Source organism: Rhamphochromis sp. 'chilingali' (assembly GCF_963969265.1).
Source record: "Rhamphochromis sp. 'chilingali' genome assembly, chromosome: 17".
NCBI lineage: Eukaryota > Metazoa > Chordata > Actinopteri > Cichliformes > Cichlidae > Rhamphochromis > Rhamphochromis sp. 'chilingali'.
In genome coordinates, this window is record NC_137944.1 from 22,750,488 (window position 1) to 22,769,486 (window position 18,999).

Below are 18,999 nucleotides of genomic sequence, written 5' to 3' on the forward strand. Positions count from 1 at the left end.
GCTTGCTATGAAGGCTATATGCAATTTTTAGGATAATAAAAAATACATTTTGAATTGAATATTATAGCCAACAGCTAATATAGATAGATAGATAGATAGATAGATAGATAGATAGATAGATAGATAGATAGATAGATAGATAGATAGATAGATAGATAGATATTTTAGATGTTTCTCCGCTAGAGGGGTGTATAAAGCAAATAAACGTATGTATATTCAAAGATATTTATTGCTTTAATTGGATCAGTTGTATAACTTAAGCTAGCGATGTCTTTTATTAACCATAATGAATTAGCAAATTTAACAGATAAATGTGTGTTAAATATATCCTGATCATTGATATTCCTCACATTAGTTCCCACACTTTCTCACAGTCTTCAACCCTGACTGATAAAAAGGGAAAAAATTTTATGTATATATTTGAAGAACTGGTGAAACTCACTGTCAAAAGCGACCTCCCAAATCACTTCGACTTGAAATTTCAAGTTAATTTTTCAGAGGTTTGTGTTATTAAGCTGAAATTTTGAGGAAATCTGAAACTATGTGTTTTGTTTTTTTAATTTTTTTACAGGCAGACTCAAATTTCCATATAGGAAAATCGAAAGCTGACAGGAACTCTGGGAAAGAGTGTGGGGGAATAACACACTGGGGGTGGTTTTGGGGCAACCTTGAACCCATACCTCTACATATGGGTTTTGCATATGGGTCACCTGCTCAACCAAGTGAGCTGCACAGTAGATTCACCCCAGTGCTATTTATGCTTAAAGCGTAATCATAATTCATGAATTATGTAGTCTGTACTCTAACAGGCTTCTTTAAACCCAGAATAATTACTACATTGTTGAACTCAGTGAAAGAAAGGAATGTATTAAATAGACATCAAGTTCTCATGAAGTCAAGTCAATTGTTTTGCTGGTATTATGATAGCAGTTTCTGTTTCAGAGAGCCACTTTTCAAAAGGAACTGAAGTATGGATATAAATAAAATTCTTGTGAGTTTATTAACTGTGTAGTGGGGTTTGGTTTCTAGCAGCTCAGCAGACTGAGTTATTAGAGAAGTTCCAGACTTGCCCCTCATGAATTGACTTTATTTTTTTTTGCTGCAGCTTTATTTCACAAATATACAACTTGACTGTATAATAATTCATACATTTTATTGTATAAAATTTCAGCATCTATTGAGGCGCAGCACAAAGCAGCTGAACATTATAGTGGTAACTCTGAAAGCAGTATACATTGTCAAGACAACAAGTAAGATGCTGCAGTACAACCATCCAGTGCAGCTCAAGTGCTCAAATGAAAACATGGCTTTGGTCTTACATATATTTTTATATAATAGCATAATTTATTTTTTTTAAATCCACAGCTGAGAGTCCTGATTGGTCCCCTTGTTAGTACCACCAGACTCAAAGGATGTCCTCTCTCCTTGTGGGGCTTAGGATGCTTGGGGTTTGCACTCGCTGAGCACCTCCTGCATCTTCTCCTGGATGTCCTGCACCCTGCCAGTCCACTTCTCGCGCACTTCATCTTCATCGTCCTCTGTAACAGCTGTGTAGCCCATGAGGGCGATGAGGCCCATGTGGAAGAGGTGGGTGATGTGTGAACAGCGGCGCTCCATGATTTCTCGGTCGCCTTCACAGTGTTCAAAGTACACTTTTAGCAGCGGTTTTCCGAATAGCGTTTGTGTACCCACCACGCCACGATAATACACATCCAGGCTCATGTCAGACTTGTCCCTCTCATAAATCTTCTCAAAGGTCTCCATGTGGCGCGTGGCGTTGCCTGGATCTTTCTTCACCAGTGCCACCATGTTGTTGAAGGCATTGTACTGGTGCTTGATGTACTCCTCGTACTTGCCGTAGGTTTCGTTCACCTCGTCAATGTGGATCTTCTTCAGGCATTCCTGGTTCTTCTGAGAGATGCTCTGTAGTTTGGTGTGGATCGCTTGAAAGTCCTTCTCCAGAGGATGATCCTCTTCATCCATCAGGCCCTTGCGAGCCACTCCAACCAGGGAAGAGACAACACCAAAGATGGGGTCAATGGAGGAGGCGAAGGAGGAAACCTTCTCCACACAGCACAACACTTTGGCTGCGGTCTTCTTGATTTGTGCTGAATCAGCCATCACTGCTGTTTTTCTTCTGCCAAGTTAAAAGTGCACACAGAGTGAATCTGGAGAGACAGAACAAAAGATTTTAAGGTTAAACAGACTAATACTTATACAGCACCTTTCTGCTCTATTTGAGCACTCAAAGTGCTTTCTTCTTAAAAGCTTCATTCACCTAATATTCACACACTGACACTGGATCGAAAACATCTGGAGCAATTAAGGGTTTAGTATACTCCCCAAGGTTGCTTTGATATCCAGACTAGAGGAGTCAGGGATTGAACCACCGATCTTTCAACTGGTAGATAGCCCTCTCTACTTACTGGCCCTTTAAAACTGCATCCACACTGTGCTAGATATAGCATATGACCACACCAGCTTTAACTCTGAACTGGGTCGCAAATCCCTCTTTTTCTTATGGCTGCTCCCGTCACTCATCCAAGTGACCTCTTCAGAAGTCATCTAAGTGCTACATCAAGATGAACAGAATCCACTTTTTGACATGTTTTGTTAACTATTTTATCATTTGTTTGCCACTACAATTAAATACCCTTCCAAAAAAATTCCCCGCTGGACTGAAAGCCTGCCCACGTTTTGCACCTAACAGGTGTGTTAAGTCACAAACGTTTCCCCCCTTTTCACAGGCCAACTAAAAGCAAGCTAACTGCTGGCATACACACATGTCACCAGCTGCTGCCTATGCACCATATCGTGTAGAGTAATACTTAAAGGTGTCATCTTACACTTAATGTTATGGGCAACATGTGACAGGGAAGGCATGTGTCATTACTGATAAACCTTTTGGTGTTTTCTAAGTTTTTCATGTAAAAACACAAGGAAGAATTTTGTTAACAAAGTAAAAGTCCAGTTCAGTGATACTTCATATGTGACAGAGCACAAAAAAGACCCACAAATAATCACGTCTATGATACGTGAGCAAACTTTTGTCATTTTATGTCAAAAAAAGTTAGTAATTCTTAGAAAACTTGTAACAACATATAGTTTAAGTTTAAAGAGAAGTATTCAGCTAAAATGAAACAAGCATGGTTTTATAATTTCAATCACCGGCATTTTGTTTGCAGTAAAGCACAAAAAATACATTTTTATGCAAAATAATATGTTAAAGACTCAAAGATGATCAATTCTTAATGACGTAAAGAAGGATATAAGCGAATCCTTTCATTTAGGAAGCATAAACCGAGACAATTTACTGAATGATTACTTACCACATCAGTGTAAATGTTCATCTGTGAAACTATGCATCCACATCTAATAGCAGTGCATCTTTGTCATACTTCTAGCATTAATCATCAATCTCAATGTTGTCGTGCTGGAAAAATAACTCAGGGATAACAGTAGGTGTGTCTATTTGTAGTAACACTAGAAAGACTGGAAACAAAGAAATGGCTCCAGGTTGTGAACTTCAGTAGATCATCTACTGAGCACTTTCAATCCCAGAAGCTATTTCTTTTGGCAGCTTCAACCTAAACCCAGTCTCGGGATTGTGTTGCTGTTTGTTTCCAAGCTTGTTTCTCTCATTTCCTGATTCTCTGCCTCTCCTACATGAATCACCCTAGCATGCTGCTACCAGTCCCCCCTATCAAACTCGCTTTCAAATAGACTCTAAACACCCTTCAGATCAGAGACTGTGAAGCACAGAAGGCAGATGTTTACTCACCAAAGATAAAACTGCTGGTTATCCTCAGTCTACTGCAGCCGTCTGGCTTTGCCTTCCACCATTTTCCACCCTATAGTCAAATAAGGACAACCCCTTCCTGCCAAATAAGGGAGCAGATACAAGGAAGTGAGTCATGCGTGCTCTGTGCTGATTGGCTGAGAGAGTCCATCTAGAAACACTGTGGCTGAAGCTCCAACCACATGCTGGAATACCAGCCCTTGTTGCCTTTTGTCATTGTTTTAATCATATGGTCACACACCTTCCCAACCAGTTTGGGTGACGAGATACTACAGAAATTATCAGTAAAATGAAGTGAAATGCATCATCGCGCCTAATGAGCAGAAACAAATGTCTCCCTATTGTCTTTGCTGCTTATGTGTGTTAGTATCAGTATCGTCATGAAAGAAATATTTATTCATTGTCTTTGCATTTATTCGTTCATTCATTTTTCAGGATGTGAGTTGAGACGAATAACAAAAGAAAACCTGTGTTTCTGGAAATGGCTTTGTTTACTAGTGAAAAAGAACATTTCAAGATACAGTATCACTGCCTGCTGACAGCAGCTTTCATTTGAATATTTTTCATACTAGTCACATAAAACTTACGTACACACTTTTATTTTTTTGGTATGTTTTCTTTTTAGCATTTCACGACATTTGAGACACAAAAATATAAAAATAAATGAATAAATATTGGCGCACTAAGAGTTTAGCAAGAGGAAATGTTATTTAAACCTAAGAGTTTTATGTTTATTTAAAATTACATCTGTTCACGAGGAAGTCAAATGGAGGAAGTCAAATAAAGTGTTACTTTTTGACCACCAGAATTGAGTCTAAGCTTTCGCCTCCTCTCTTATTTACAAAGGTCTCTCCATATTTTTGATTTGGTTGACTTTTTACACTGGAAATTCAGATACAACCCCAAAGGGAAGAGAAAATATAATTTTTTACAACTTGGGTAAAGTGACCCTCTAATTATCCTAAAAAGTCTACACAGACTGAGTGCGCTTTTAGGAACAAGGTGACACACATACAGAAGGATCTTGAGTTTTACCAACATAAACAAATAAGGAAAATGTCTGCCTTAAACAAGAGGCTGGTCTAGGTTCAGTTTCAAAACTTGCCTTGCAAAGCCTGATTTTCCTGGTACGATGTCTGCTGGGAAAAACAGCCAATGACAGCAACAGGCCTGGCAGATTTAAGAGCGTGATGAAACTGATTTCATTCATAATGAAGAAGATAATGTTAAAAAAAATAGTGTCAGATATGTACAGATCGTGTAAGAGAAGCCATTCTGATAATCAGAGTCATTGGATCAAAGTCTCAAGTATCCAGAGGATTCCTGAGGTCATTATGCTGTCATTAAATATTAACCACTTTTTGAATTTGGACATCTGCCCTTATAGAAAACTTTATTTTTAATAGACCGTCTGTAGGTCCCAAGAGTACAAAGACCCAAGGCTACGCATCTCACGGTGAGATGAGGGAAAAGATAGGTCCAGATGAAGTGCCTACAGCCAAAGGCCAAGAGCCCTACACAACCAGAGGCAGTGGGCAGACTTCTCTGCTATTAGCTACAAAGATCCACTCGTAAATTATTCTTTTTTTTTCTTTGGTATATAAAATAAAACACTGACACTAGAGTGTGTGTGTGTGTGTGTGTGGCCCCTCGTCATACCATACAAGGCATAACTTCTTATCAACCTCTCCAGTCACCCCATACAGGATGCGACCTTTCAACGAACTAAGGTGTGTAAAAAGCAGAAGTGAGCAGTCCTGCACCTCAGATGAACAGAACCTTGTGGTTTCTAAATGTGTAAGGAAAAATTACAGCAACAAAGCTGCTTCTTCCATCATAGAAGGAGAAACATTTTATCAGCACACACACACAAGCAGTGGTTATATATATCTTAGCACAAATGACAATCTCAAAAGCATCAACTCTAACAGATACAACAGTCAGGAGCTCAACAAACAAGTCCAAGCATGTCTTTTATTTTTACTTTTTTATATTGAAAGACTTTTGTGATGTCTTGTTCTGTATAAAGTTTTACTTGATGGTAGTCAGAGACAATATTACCATTTATTTAATTTTAACATTAAACTTTCAGGATTTTCTGTCTCTGTTCGCATTCACCTGAAACTTCCTCTGGACACACCCTGAAGTCTTTGGTTAACTTTCCTAAGACAACACAAGTTTATTCACACGGTCACAGCATATGTGTTACACACATTCTGTATGAAGTACTTTATTTCATGTTTAAGTTTACATAGGAATACCTAAACCTTGAAAATAACTTTGGCACAGGTGGTCATATGAAGGATGAATTATTGCCCTGAAGATAATCAGCTGTCCCATCACAGATAGACTGGGCTTCTTTAAAAAAAAAAAAAAAAGGCTAAAAAAAACTCCATAATAATATATGATTAAAGAACCCACAATCTCTCAAATAGCTGACATGTGCTTTTTGGAAACTAGTTTTTACTGGAAATAACGTTATTCATAGACAACCTTACTCAGAATAGCCATATTTACTCACTGACAAATTTAGTCTAGGTTAATAAGTGATGGATGATACCTTAAAATGGAGAAAAAAAAATCTGTAATATAAAGGAACAAGAAGTATCTTAAATGTCTTTTAATTTAAGCAGAACTTCCCCCTGTAACTTTTACACCATATTTAAATGATGAATTAATGTCTATGCTGCTTTTTACTCAAATAGTCAGCGGAGGTGGAGTGTTTAATGTTCAGTGTTTATAAGATTTTATCACTGTCAGTGTTATGTGCTGTTTTTATTAGATACTGTAAGAGTATTTACATAATCCTTGGCTGTCCTGATAGTTTCCTTGTGAAAACAAGCAGAAAATATCAAATGGAGCCAAAAACTGCAGTTGGTATAATGGCCACTCAATGGCTCCAAATGCAAGTCAATGGTCAGTGCCATTCATGTCAGCTGTTCATGTTTATGGACAAATACAAAAAGTGGTTTGGGTCTATAGCTAGTATGCTTGTTTATAACTTTCAGTATAACTTGTATATTATTTGCCCTTGCTGAAAATATCTGGCTTTGACCCTCCTGTTTTTATCAAACTTCAAGCCACCTTTCAAGTCTCTCTTTTTTTTGTCTCCTCCTGGAAAAAAATATCTACACCCCATTAAAGTCCTTCCTGTATGAACAAAGCAATTCTGGAAGTGTTCCAGTCTGAGTTTAAAACTCACCGCAGCACCAAAGCCACTCTTGTAAAGCTTTTTAATAATATTCTTTTAGCAACTGATTCTGGTGAATGTGTGCAAGTTGTGCTTTTGGACTTAACAGCTGCCTTTGACACAATGTACTGTGAAATCCTCATCTCCAGGCTGGAGCAGTGGGTGGGCATTACTGGCTCAGCTCTGTAATTGTTTAGGGACTAACTCTATGACAGAAATTTTGTGTCAGCATTGATGGTTTTACCTCTACCTCTGCTGTCCTCCCCTGGGGGGGGGGGGGGGGGGGGGGGGGGGGGGGAACCACAAGGCTGCATTCTTGGGCTGCTCCTTTTCTCTTTGCACCTGCTATCACTTTGCACTATTTTCTGGAAACACAATATTTCCTTACATTGTTATGCAGACAACTGTCAAGTTTATTTTCCACTTACACACACTGGTGCATACTCTGTCCACTCTCTGCCTTATCAACATCAGGAGATGGTTGTGTCCTTTAGAGTCTAGAGAAGTTGCAGGTACTACTGGGTCTAAACTTTAGACACTCCCTGTATGGACTTTTGCTCTCTGGCCCCATATGAGAAATCCATTATCAGTAATTATTAAAATCCTTTTATTTGTCTTGAAGTCTTTTAATGGTTGTGCCCCATTTTGTCTGTGTGAGCTGCTGCACCCATATATCCCACCTCATTGTCTCAAGTCAGCAGAACAGATGCTTTTGCTTGTTTCAAAGATGCAACTCAAACTCAGAAGGGACAGAGCTTTGAAGTTGTGGCTCAAAAATTGTGGGTTCACTTGTTGGTTTGCAATCTGGTTTAAAAACACACTTTTATTCCCTGGCCTTTGACCCAGTGTGAGATGTTGACTGTGATCTTAAGTTACTTTGTATGTACTCCTAGTGGTATTACCTGATAAGATAGCAGTCCACCTGTGGCTCCAAAACAAGCTAAAAAGGCCGATTCCAGGTTTTGGACAGAAGTCTACATCCCAGTGGGTGACTTTATGTTGACTTCAAGGATGTTTCAAATAAAGTCTAAGGTGGAAATGCTTTTTTAATCTTTACAACTGGACAGACTTCAAAAGCGACAATATTGTAATGCTCCTTTCATTTTTGCATGTTCTTCTGATCTTCTTCTCGTGGTTGCATTTATTAATAATTCTCCACCCTTTCTTTCACTTACAGAGCTGTTGATGCTTTCCTGGACTACATTCAGTGTATGCTGGATAAGCAGCTCCTCCTATAGTTATATTTGATCTAAATCTTGAGTATATTTACCAGTCTGTGCCAGGTGAATTTGTTATGTTTCGCTCAAATTCACCTGGCGTCAAATATTTATTCAAAACTGCAGCAATTTCTGTTCTACACACTCTGGATTGGTGACATGTAGAGACAGCTAAGCAAACATGATTAAACAAGACAAAGACTAGGCTGTTGTGCAATGTTTGACTGTGATATGAGACAAACTGAGCAAACATCTGCATTTTTCCACATGTTTACACACTACCAGATACATCTTAGATTGAGTTAAAAATATATTTGAGTAAAAATTCATCTGTTGTGTCTAAAGAGACCCTAATAGCCTAACTTTCAACACTATATAGTGGTAATTCTTGAAATTCTCAGAATAAATTATGTTATACTGGCCCTGTGTGTGGCCCTTAAGTCCATCCACTGCATGAAACCAAAGAATGTTTGGGCTCCTCCCTCTTTAAGCCTACTTTCTTTCTATTGGCTGTTTCTTTTAAACAGAAGGTTTGGACAGCTCCTATAGCCTGACAGCCAAAAATGTGTGGATGTGATGTCCTCATTAGGGTTATCCCCCTAAGTGACATCATGCAGAACCATGATAATTAAAAATAAAATAAAATGTTGAACCGGAGTGTTTGTAGCAGTCTTTTGGCTCACAGTGGTCATCATTTTGACCATGTCTGACATTAGCATCTGCCACTGTAACAGCATATATTTGACAGAAAATAAGGACGTTGCATAACAGTTCTCCTTTAAAGTTTGACAATTAAAAACTTGCATTTTATTCGAGGGTACGATGTGCCTTCTCTTCTTAATAAGAACTGGAAGTGACCATTATTAGGCTTCCTTAACTGAATTAAAGCCCACCTCACAGCCTTTGATGCAGTTTGTGTAGATCTTTCCTTGTTAGCATTTTCCATTCAATCCATTTAAGTTCCCCTGAAATTTTCATTCCAATATTAACACTGGGCTTATATTAACTTATGAAGACTGATAAACGCTGTGAGAAATCACTCAGCTGTAACATGACTGCATACAACTGACTTGTACCAAAGAAACATGATAATTTCTGTGTTTTTATTCTCTATTTTAAACCATAATTCAGACAAAAATTAAAGTTTTAAAATATATAAAAACACATATAAAATTGGATTTTTCATCTACTTCTTTGGCATTATTTTCATTATGTATATTCAGGGACAGCTACCCCTCGCACTGACGCTCCCACCCACCCTCACACATGCACAGTACTGCACTCCCACCCCTCAACTCCTCCTCTGTATTAGTTCCCACAGTAATCTCCCAAATCACCAAATTTTGCCTCTGACACCTCAACTCCCCGCTCTCCCTGTTCGACACTCCCAGGACGTTTCTGGACTGGACCGAGGACGGCTCCCCAGCTCGTTTCAGGTAAGAACAGAAGCAAACAGCGAGGCACATCAGCAGGTTTGACACAGTAGCTGTGGATGTTTGGTTCAGCTTTGGGATTAGAAAGCTTTAAGCCTGCCATTGAAATGGGCCACGGGGTTCAGCAGAGGTCGACCTCGAGCTGGTTCAGAATCAGTTGCTACTGTTCCACTGTTACAGTTTTACTGCTTTTTAGATTGGCGTGTTTTCATGATGGGAACAGCTCTTCAGCTTCTGTTTTCTCTGTTGTTGTTTTACATGTTTGTCATCCAACAATACATAATTGACCATAAAAAAAAAAACCTTGTCCTTCAGACAATGGATTTAAGTCGGCACTTGTAATGAGGAGTTTATTACAGACAATATTTTAAATAAATTTATTTTTAAGTGAATTTTTTTGTGGAAAAAAGAGCTTGCCTTACTTTAATGAGCACATTTTTAATAAGTCAGCGTGTATATTTGGATGACTGCTCCAAACACGTCATTGTTTACATGCAAGATTTTGTAAGATTTTTCTTTAAGTTTTTGTTGCACCTCTTTTCTTTTTTTAAATGGGTCAATTCTATCATTACATTAAACTGGATCTTGTTATTTTTCATGCTCTTAAATTTTAATCTGTTTCCAGGACTGGAAAATCAGAAATGAGGAACAATATGAGACAAGATTCAGTGAAAATGCACAAGTTGTTAATCGAGCTGGTCCTGCTGGGGTGAGTAAGTCAAAGAGGAGCTACTTACCCACAACAAATATATTTCCATTTTAGGTTTTAGTCCAGTTCAGTGCAACTTTTATTTCTTATTGCACCAACAGTTCAGAACATCAAGCACACACAATAAATCAAAAGAAAAAGTAAGTAAGTTTAAGTGCTTCTCTCAGTAAAACTGGAAGAGAGTCAATATTTCAAAGGTTCTGTCATGTTTAAGCCAAAGACATCCTTGGAAAATAGAAGCAGTTAAAAGATTTATTAATACAGCAGTATATTTAAATAGTAGCAGGAATTGCACATCAAGGACAAAGAAGAGACAGCATGAACAATTGAAAATGAAGACTGACACAAGAATTGAGTTTAAAATCTAACAAGAGCATTACCACTGACAAAAATTGACCAACGTGGTAACAGTTGAGAAAGAAAGCTGTTCTAAATGCTGTGGTGAAGATTAGATGATGGGAGACAGCTGTGCCGCCCCACTGCAGCTGGGCACTCCTCTCTGAGGTCCTACAACCAACCAGTGGAACTTCATGAGAACTGGTGGTGAGAAAGACAGAGAGTTAGAGGTACAGAAAGGGAGAGCGGCCAGAAGAAGGCCACTGGCCTCCATGACCATGAAGTTTTAGAATCACATATATAAAACAAGAAAAAAAAAGTAAAATTATTTGCAAGAATGAAAGAATAAAGTTTTATCTACGATTCTGTTTTCATTTGTCTCGTCTTCATCTCCTCACCCCTGAATGGCCATGGCAGATGGTTGCCCCTCCCTGAGCCTGGTTCTAATGGGAATTTCTTCCTGTCAAAAGGGAGTTTTTCCTTTCCACTGTAACCAAGTACTTTCTGATAAATGGTCATCTGATTGTTGGGGTTTTCCTCTGTATTAATGTAAGATTTTATAATCCTACAATACACAAATACTTTGGTTGCTATTGAAAATGATTTAGAACACCCTACTTTCCACTTTCACTGGTCAGTAGTTGATGATTTCATACCTTCGGATTTTAATCTTTATTCTGGAGTGGCGATGTACCACATCCTCCTGTGTAGTACTGAAAATCCAGGATTAATCCTGAAGTTACCTGGATAATTTTAAATACTGGTGTAGTGTAGGCCTAAGGACTGTCCCATGGGGCAACTGTGGCTCAGGTGGATTGATTCCTTTCTCTGGACCTGAGAGCAAAAATTTGAAAAGCCCTGTACTAGATAAGTTATTTTATCTGTCTGTGTTTTAGAGTCATTAGTTCGAGTAACGGTGCAATCCAGAGGCCTGACTATGATGACACACCCAACCCAGAGTTCCTCAACCTGGCCTGGATGGCCAGCATCCCTGATGATCGGCTGCTGTCAGAGATCACCATGCCTGGGACACACAACACCATGGCCCTATATGGTGGTGTGTATGCAGAGTGCCAGACCTGGAGCCTGGCCTCCCAGCTCCGTGCTGGTGTTCGCTTCCTAGACATCCGTGTGCGTCATGTCAACGGAAACCTCACCATTCATCACGGGGTGTCCTACCAGCGAGCGCACTTTGGCGACGTCCTGGAGGGAGTGACTGACTTCCTGCAGGAGTATCCAACTGAGACAGTGCTAATGCGTCTAAAGGAGGAGTTCAGTGAGACGGGTGACATCTATGGTGCTGTGGTAGACTACATCAATCGCTACTCTCACTGGGACCTGCTGTGGCACAGCCGACTCGTGCCAACCATGAGTGAGGCTCGAGGGAAGATCATCATCCTGCAGAACTTCAATGGGCCAGATCTGGGGATGCGTTATGATTCAATGGACATAGCTGATGACTGGAAGGTCTGCCTACATTTTTATACTCAAACTACCTGTGATGTCAGTAGTGTTTTATATTCATTACCTTGCCTATGTTCCACGTGATCCTACTTGGTTTCTGCACTATTTTAAATTACACTTGGTGTTCCCTCCAGGTGCCCACACTGGCACATGTGCAGGAGAAATGGCAGAGTGTCTACAACCACTTGGAGGCTGCACCTTCAGGAAACAAAGCCCAGATTTTTCTCACCTACAGCAGTGGAGCCGGAGTGTTCGCGCACCCCAGGGCCGTCGCACAGCTCATCAACCCACAGCTGTACGAGTACCTGAGGGCCAAGACGGACCTGAACCAGCGCTTTGGAATCATATGCATGGACTTTCCCGCTGCCCCTATTATTCAAATGATCATTGACTTCCAATTAAAAGAGGCTTTTAAGACAGAGCAGGTCTAATAACACAATTCTTAGCCACTTAACTTCCTCACTGACAAAGTAATTAATCAAACGTTTCGGTGCTAATATCTGACCGAGCTCGGCAAAAGTAATTATGATGGAAAGTTTGCCTGGGATGAAATGTCTCATCTGCAAAAGATTTGGGGAATAAAATAAATGCAACTCAAAAATAAATCAGAGGTGGCGCTAAGTGTTTGAGTTTTTGACAGTAATGAACTGCTGTGAAAACTGCTGACATGTGTTGTAATTGCTGTGGGGACACTGCAGTGAACATAAATCACCAGTTAGGTCATATGGAAATTGGAATAAAGCTTAAACAAGCCAACTGAGTAACATTAATGTCCTTGAACTCGCAGAGTTTAACATGAGTCCAACACTTGAGCTGATATTGAGGTCTTTAGAGAAGCTTGAAACAGCCTCCTCTATGACCTCTAACCAGCACCATACTACCAGGAGCTGTTTTCATCCAGTCACATGGTGGCAGCATTGCTTTGTTAGTGGTACTTCTATCTTCCTCTGGCTTACTGCTTACAGTAAGCAGTGAACAACTAGCTTAACCATTGCATCTCAGACCCACTCCAGCTGTCCAAATTTGCAGAACTTGAACCACATTTCTTAATTGAAGCTCCATTAAACAAACTCCACTGATTTTTATGCAGCAATGTTTGTTTACTACTCTTGCTTTCATGTAGAAAAGCATAGATAAAACATACTTCTGTAATAAGTGTCTGGAGATCAATGCACTACATCACTTGGGTGGAGGTAGAAACAAGGAAGCCTACGGGACTCTCATTTGCTCCATTCTCATCTCTGCAAGTAAGGAGCAGTACTGCCAACTGCACTCTCTATCACCCACAATCTCAGGCTTAACGTTTGGTGCAGGGATTGAATCATGGGTAATGTAGGCTCCTGGATTTATTTGGAATTTGATCCTTTGGTCCTACAGCCTCAAAAGGCTTTGTTTAAAAAAATTAAACAGTTTTTTTTCTAAATACTTCCCCTGTATAAAAGTGCAATAATAAATTGCTGGGCTTCACCTTTAATTCAGGGATAAGAACAAATCCCCAGTTTAGCACCAGTGGTTTTAAAATGCTGCTTGAAACTCTAAACTGAAAACAAGTAGCCAGTGAGCCATAAAGATTAAACTCACTTTAATCAACTTTTTCTAATATTCAATATTCTGTTGAAAGCTCAGAGCAAAAAGACATAAATCAACAGATACCTTGTATTATTCAAAGACAATCTTTGTCTGGCAAATATTTTATTTTATAATATTTTGTCCTTCTATAAAATGATATACAACAAAATTTGTTGCACTTCTGCTTAAAAAATGGTTCTCCCTGTAGTTAAAAAGTAAGAGTAATAATATAAGAGATGAATAAGAAAGAAAATAAATAACAATAAAGTAAATCTCATACAGTCTGTAATTCAAGGTGCTAACGCAGGGGTGAGCAATTCCAGGCCTCGAGGGCCGGTGTCCTGCAGCTTTTAGATCTCACCTTGGGTCAACACACCTGAATCACATGATTAGTTCGTTACCAGGCCTCTGGAGAACTTCAGGACAGGTTGAGGAGCTAATTTAGCCATTTAAATCAGCTGTGTTGGTTCAAATCAGCTGTGTTGGAGGCCTGGAGTTGCCCACCCCTGTGCTAATATATGGTTTTAAAGCAGCATCAGGGTGGTGACGCCCTCTGTGTTAAAAAAACGATTTAAAAGTCTGTTGCTGTGTGTTTTTAGTGTCCTGTATCATTTGCTTGAAGGCAGAAGTTTGAAGAAATGGAGGTGAGGGTGAGATGAGTCCTTAATGATGTTTGTTGCTTTCTGAAGCACAGTTTTAATGTTCAGCTTCTGTACACAAACTGTTTGATAGTTGAAAGTGGCAGTCGGTATTTATTGGCACGCGAGAAAAAGCTCATAGTTATAACAGGAAAGCTGATTTTCCTGTGTGCACCACATAAGCTGTCCTGTGGCTTACAATGACCTAGTCCTTGTGCTGCTTCATGATTTAACATGTACCGATTATGTCACTTCAAAATGTAAATCATTTTGATATATAAATATATAATCTAAGAAACAGTATGGTTTACAAGATCAGTGGAAGGATTTCATGTAACTACTTTGTCTTAAGGAAATCTTAAACTGCACATAAACCGTGTCAGATAACAGAGGCTGATTTTTATCATTATTTCCTCTTAGTGAGACAGTGTTGCAACAGTCGCTGAAAGGCTCGAACGTGTATGTCTTAACATCCTGCACTTTGCTAAGAAGTAGCTAACGGCAACTCGTGTAGTTCTCCTCTTCTGAATACTTGAAGATTAAAAAGGCTCCACTCACAACTGGACAGGTACCGTAGAGCTCTGCTTCTGCTTCCTCTTCATGTTTTGGCTGTGACAAAACTGACTGTAGATATTAACCTCTCTCCACAGATGGATCTAAAGCCTCAAACTGCCTCACAAGTCACAGGAATTGGTTAGATTAGTTTCTGCATCTCATTTTTGTCTCACTTTTTCATAATTTAACCTGTTTTACTGTTAAACCAGTCCTTTACCCTCTTTCTCTTTTTGTTTTTGCAGTGGTGGTGAACATTATATGGTGGATGGTAATGATAGCAGCCATTGGACTGGGTAGGTTTAACAGCTTTAGTTATCCAGTTGGTGAAAACGGCACCTTTAGCATTTCACCTATGATTGATGATGATCTTATATGGTTGTTCTGTTGCATCACAGGGGCCACACACCTGACAAGTTGTACCATACAGCCCCACATCCCCATTTACCTGATAGTGCTGGGGGCAAACAGCATCCTCTCACTAACTCTGACCTACACCAGCAGCGCCTTTGATGATGGAGCAATCCACGTCCTGTCCACAGCCTGTATGACAGTTCTTCACATCTTCAGTTTTGCCTGGTTCATAGCAGGTGGGAGAAAAAAAACTTTCTGAACTCTTCATTTTGCATGAAATTAGACACAAAACTCACGTGCACTTACTGGCCAGTTTATTAGATACAACTTTTTAACTGCTTATCACAAATATCTAATCAGCCAATTATATGGCTGCAACTCAGTGCACACAGAAATGTAGACATGGTTAAAACATCCTGGTGAAAATCAAACTGAGCATCAGAATGAGGAAGTAAGGTGATCTTAAGTGACTTTGAATACAGCATGGTTGTTTGTTTGTGCCAGTCGTGCTGGTCTTTTGAGTATTTCTAGGGATTACAGAAAACGATTCAAAAAGGGAAAATATCAAGTGAGCAGCAGTTCTCTGAAAAAATACCTCGTGGATCCCAGAAGTAAGGGGAGAATGACCAGACTGCTTCAAACTCATAGGAAAGCAACAGTAACTCGGATAACTATTAGTTAAAACAAAGTTATGCAGAAGAGCATCTTTGAATGTCAAACCTACAACAGCAGAAAACCACACCAGATGCCACTCCTGTCAGCTAAGAACAAGAACTCAAATGGATAAATATTGCCTGGAATCACGAGCCTTGATTTCTACTAATCAAGACTTTGTAATGGTGTAGGGGACATTTACAAACTGAGGTCCTTTCCTTTTATGACCACATTGTTTGTGTCATAATGTGTCCAATGAGTGCATCTATAGTAAAATTGTTAATGTTGGAAATGGAAGTATTTAATCTTATTGGCATTGAGCAGACAAAAACAAATTTAGGAAATGCTGCATTCACAACCTGGTAGTAATGCCACACAAATACTTACACCCTTCCTTATTAGATATCAGAGACCAGCGTGCACAATGTGTGGTTTTCAAGGCTCAGTGAATCTATATTTGTGGTGAAAATAAGAAACCACTCTGTCTTGCAAACACATCTATCAGTAACAGTCCCCCCCCTTTTTTACATTTTGCTTCATGATGCTTAGTTAAAGGATCGTGTAAAATGTTTTTGCAACTTTTACTGAGTTGTGGATCAGTTTGGGGAAAAAATGGTGACGTAATTGTGTGTAACGAATCAGCACATAGTATCTTCCATGGTCAAGAAACTGATGACAGTGGGTTATTTGGCTTTGCCAATCAAATCTGACCAAACCACAGCCTTTAAAAACACAGTGAAGTAGTTCAAACGGTTGCTGCTGCGACCTTTAAAGTGAATACATTGTTAAGGTTTCACTTAGAACTGAAGACCTGTGTGTTGTCTGTCTTCACCTTACAGGCAGCAGCTGGATTTATTCTGTCTATCCTCCAAACTACTTACCTGGAAAAGATCCGTACTGCCACAAGGTGACCTACCAGTTTGCGTTTGTCGTCACTACACTGGTGTGGGTCGCACTGGGTCTCATTTTCTTCTGCGGTTGTTGCTTCGGCATGCTGATCTGCTGCAGGACTATGTGTGCTAGACGTCACTTGACACCCAACCGAGGCAGTTTCTATGGTGCAATAAGTGAGTCTGCTGGTGATGTGTGATTTAAATTCCAGATTATGTCCTCAGGTATTTAAGGAAATTGTCTTTTGGCCAGTGATGCAGATTTTGATCCTCTTTCTGAGGATTGATTTTGTTTTATCACTGTGAGGGTTATTGAAGCTTTCCTCTGCAGCTGCAAACAAGAGTATTTAAAAAAGCACATTTCCAAAAGGCTACTTGATTTTTGTTTTTCTGCAGACTTCTCCCAAATGCCATAAATAAAGGTGGCTTATTGCACCATACACCAAAAAGTTTAAGGTGTTTGCTTTATGTTGCAGCACCTTGGGTTTTTTTTTTTTTTTTTTTAAGCCCTTGTTTTCCACACGCTGATGAAGTCAGACCTATTAACTGCTAAAACATCACATCCCTTTTACACGCCACTGCCACCACGAGTGTGAAACTTCCTGTTTGTACCAGAAAAAACTGTCAGTGACTCAGCAGTAGCATCTAACAAAATGTTGGTGGTACTGGTATTTTGTGTTTTTATTTTCAGCTCTGCCATGTTTCTGTGAGTCATTTTTAGTGCATCTCAGTATGGTGCACAAAGACTTAACCGAACAGTGTTGCTTGAAAATAAAAGCTTCTTTTTTTTTTTTTTTTTTTTTTTTTTTTTCCTCCTCTCCATATTGTGCAATTCAGCAGTGGTAACCTGCAACTGAATCCTCTAATGTAGCTGGATGTATCACAAATAGTTTTAACTAAAACCCATTTAAAAAAAAAAAAAAAAAAAAAAAAAAACTACATTAGGCTGGAAAAACTTCCTCACAGGTTCAGAAGTTTTCAGAGAGTTGAGCTTAAAACTTGTGTAACTGTCGTTGCATCCAGCAAAAACACAATGTGGACCCTGTGGGGTGTTTTGTTTTGTTTTTTTTGCTTTTTTTTTTTTTTTTTTTTTTTTTTTTTTTTTTGCTGTTTTTTGTTTATATCTATATAAAAATGGTGGTCAATTACAGCAGCAATTCGAGCTGGTGCTCCTACATACAGTATATAGGGTGTGTATGTAGAAACCAGCGGTAGGAGCCAAATATTTCTAGGTCCAGTGTGTTTTGTTTGTGGGTGTTTGCATGTATCCAGGCATCTCTGTGAATGTAGTGGCTTTATATAGTAAATGTATTCTAAACGACTGAGAAAACAACAAACCTTGAATATTTTTTTATTTTTATTCTTCTGCTTATGTTTTGTTAACTATCTACTGCACTGAAGTCTGTATTGCAAGAATGATATTAAATGTTGTTTACAATAAAATTGAATAGCCCTTTTGTTTGGATTTAAGAGGTTTGCCTTGATGAACACAATAAAAATGCTTTTGCAAAAACTCTTACTGCAGAGGGGGTGGACTCTTTCCTATTCTGAAGTTGGTCTTGGTGAGAGGTGGCAAGCTGCTGTGGGTATCTTAATATGAAGATTGGAGAATTTCCCAGAAGAGAAGGTTTATTGCCTGTGCCTTCGGGTACGGGAACCTGCCCTGACTGTTGTCTGCACTTTAGAGTTCAGTTCAGAGTACCCAGCCTTTTGGAGTCCCTGGGCTTGAGGGTGCTCCCCCTGTCGCCCTACTAGCAGACTTCAATGCTCATCTGGGCAACGACTGTGAGACCTGGAGCGGCATGATTGGGAGAAACGGCCTGCTTGATCTGAACCCGAGTGGTGTTCTGTTACTGGACTTCTGTGCAAAAAAATACAAATTGTCCATAATGATCAGCATGTTCAACCATAAGGGTGTCCATAAGTGCACATGGCATTAGGATACCGTACGCCACAGGTCGATCGATTTTCTAGTAGTATCACCAGATCTGCAGCAGTATGTTCTGGACGCAAGTGAAGAGAGGACCTGAGCTGTCAACTGATAGCCACCCGGTAGTGACTTGGATCAGGTGGTGATGCTGGAAAGACCTGGTGCGCCTCAGTGTTTAGTGGCATTGTGCTGGCAGCACCTGGCAGAGGCCCCAGTTTGTGAGCTCTTCAGCTCATAGAGGCATAAAGACTTTCTGACTGCCTC

The 18,999-nt window shown here is 39.5% G+C and overlaps 3 protein-coding genes across 3 annotated transcripts; 2 read left to right on the forward strand and 1 right to left on the reverse strand.

The window, feature by feature from the left end:
* Positions 1-1,070: 1,070 nt before the first annotated feature.
* Positions 1,071-3,891, reverse strand: rpz2 (rapunzel 2). The gene is made up of 2 exons (XM_080863316.1): positions 3,782-3,891; positions 1,071-2,168 (listed from the first exon to the last, which is right to left on the reverse strand). The coding sequence occupies exon 2, from the start codon at positions 2,119-2,121 to the stop codon at positions 1,435-1,437; it is 687 nt and encodes a 228-aa protein (XP_080719442.1). The 5' UTR covers positions 2,122-2,168; positions 3,782-3,891; the 3' UTR covers positions 1,071-1,434.
* Positions 3,892-8,568: 4,677 nt separating this feature from the next.
* Positions 8,569-12,859, forward strand: LOC308384015 (1-phosphatidylinositol phosphodiesterase). Its single transcript, XM_080862302.1, has 4 exons — positions 8,569-9,642; positions 10,265-10,348; positions 11,581-12,151; positions 12,283-12,859. Exons 2-4 carry the CDS (start codon positions 10,281-10,283, stop codon positions 12,577-12,579), a joined length of 936 nt encoding a protein of 311 aa, XP_080718428.1. The 5' UTR covers positions 8,569-9,642; positions 10,265-10,280; the 3' UTR covers positions 12,580-12,859.
* Positions 12,860-14,240: 1,381 nt separating this feature from the next.
* LOC308384905 (transmembrane protein 272-like) lies at positions 14,241-17,890 on the forward strand. The gene is made up of 6 exons (XM_080863542.1): positions 14,241-14,361; positions 14,776-14,923; positions 15,006-15,048; positions 15,153-15,203; positions 15,306-15,497; positions 16,755-17,890. The coding sequence occupies exons 3-6, from the start codon at positions 15,006-15,008 to the stop codon at positions 17,003-17,005; spliced, it is 537 nt and encodes a 178-aa protein (XP_080719668.1). The 5' UTR covers positions 14,241-14,361; positions 14,776-14,923; the 3' UTR covers positions 17,006-17,890.
* The last annotated feature ends 1,109 nt before the right edge of the window (positions 17,891-18,999 follow it).

What these genes read in the sequence shown, in the direction of transcription:
- rpz2 (XM_080863316.1), bottom strand. Translation starts at nt 2,121, where the DNA reads ATGGCTGATTCAGCACAAATCAAGAAGACCGCAGCCAAAGTGTTGTGC.
- LOC308384015 (XM_080862302.1), top strand. Translation starts at nt 10,281, where the DNA reads ATGAGGAACAATATGAGACAAGATTCAGTGAAAATGCACAAGTTGTTA. An exon ending in ATCGAGCTGGTCCTGCTGGG is followed by an intron (nt 10,349 to 11,580) that starts GTGAGTAAGTCA and finishes TCTGTGTTTTAG; the next exon opens with AGTCATTAGTTCGAGTAACG. An exon ending in ACATAGCTGATGACTGGAAG is followed by an intron (nt 12,152 to 12,282) that starts GTCTGCCTACAT and finishes TGTTCCCTCCAG; the next exon opens with GTGCCCACACTGGCACATGT.
- LOC308384905 (XM_080863542.1), top strand. Translation starts at nt 15,006, where the DNA reads ATGGATCTAAAGCCTCAAACTGCCTCACAAGTCACAGGAATTG. An exon ending in CTCACAAGTCACAGGAATTG is followed by an intron (nt 15,049 to 15,152) that starts GTTAGATTAGTT and finishes TTGTTTTTGCAG; the next exon opens with TGGTGGTGAACATTATATGG. An exon ending in TTTTGCCTGGTTCATAGCAG is followed by an intron (nt 15,498 to 16,754) that starts GTGGGAGAAAAA and finishes TTCACCTTACAG; the next exon opens with GCAGCAGCTGGATTTATTCT.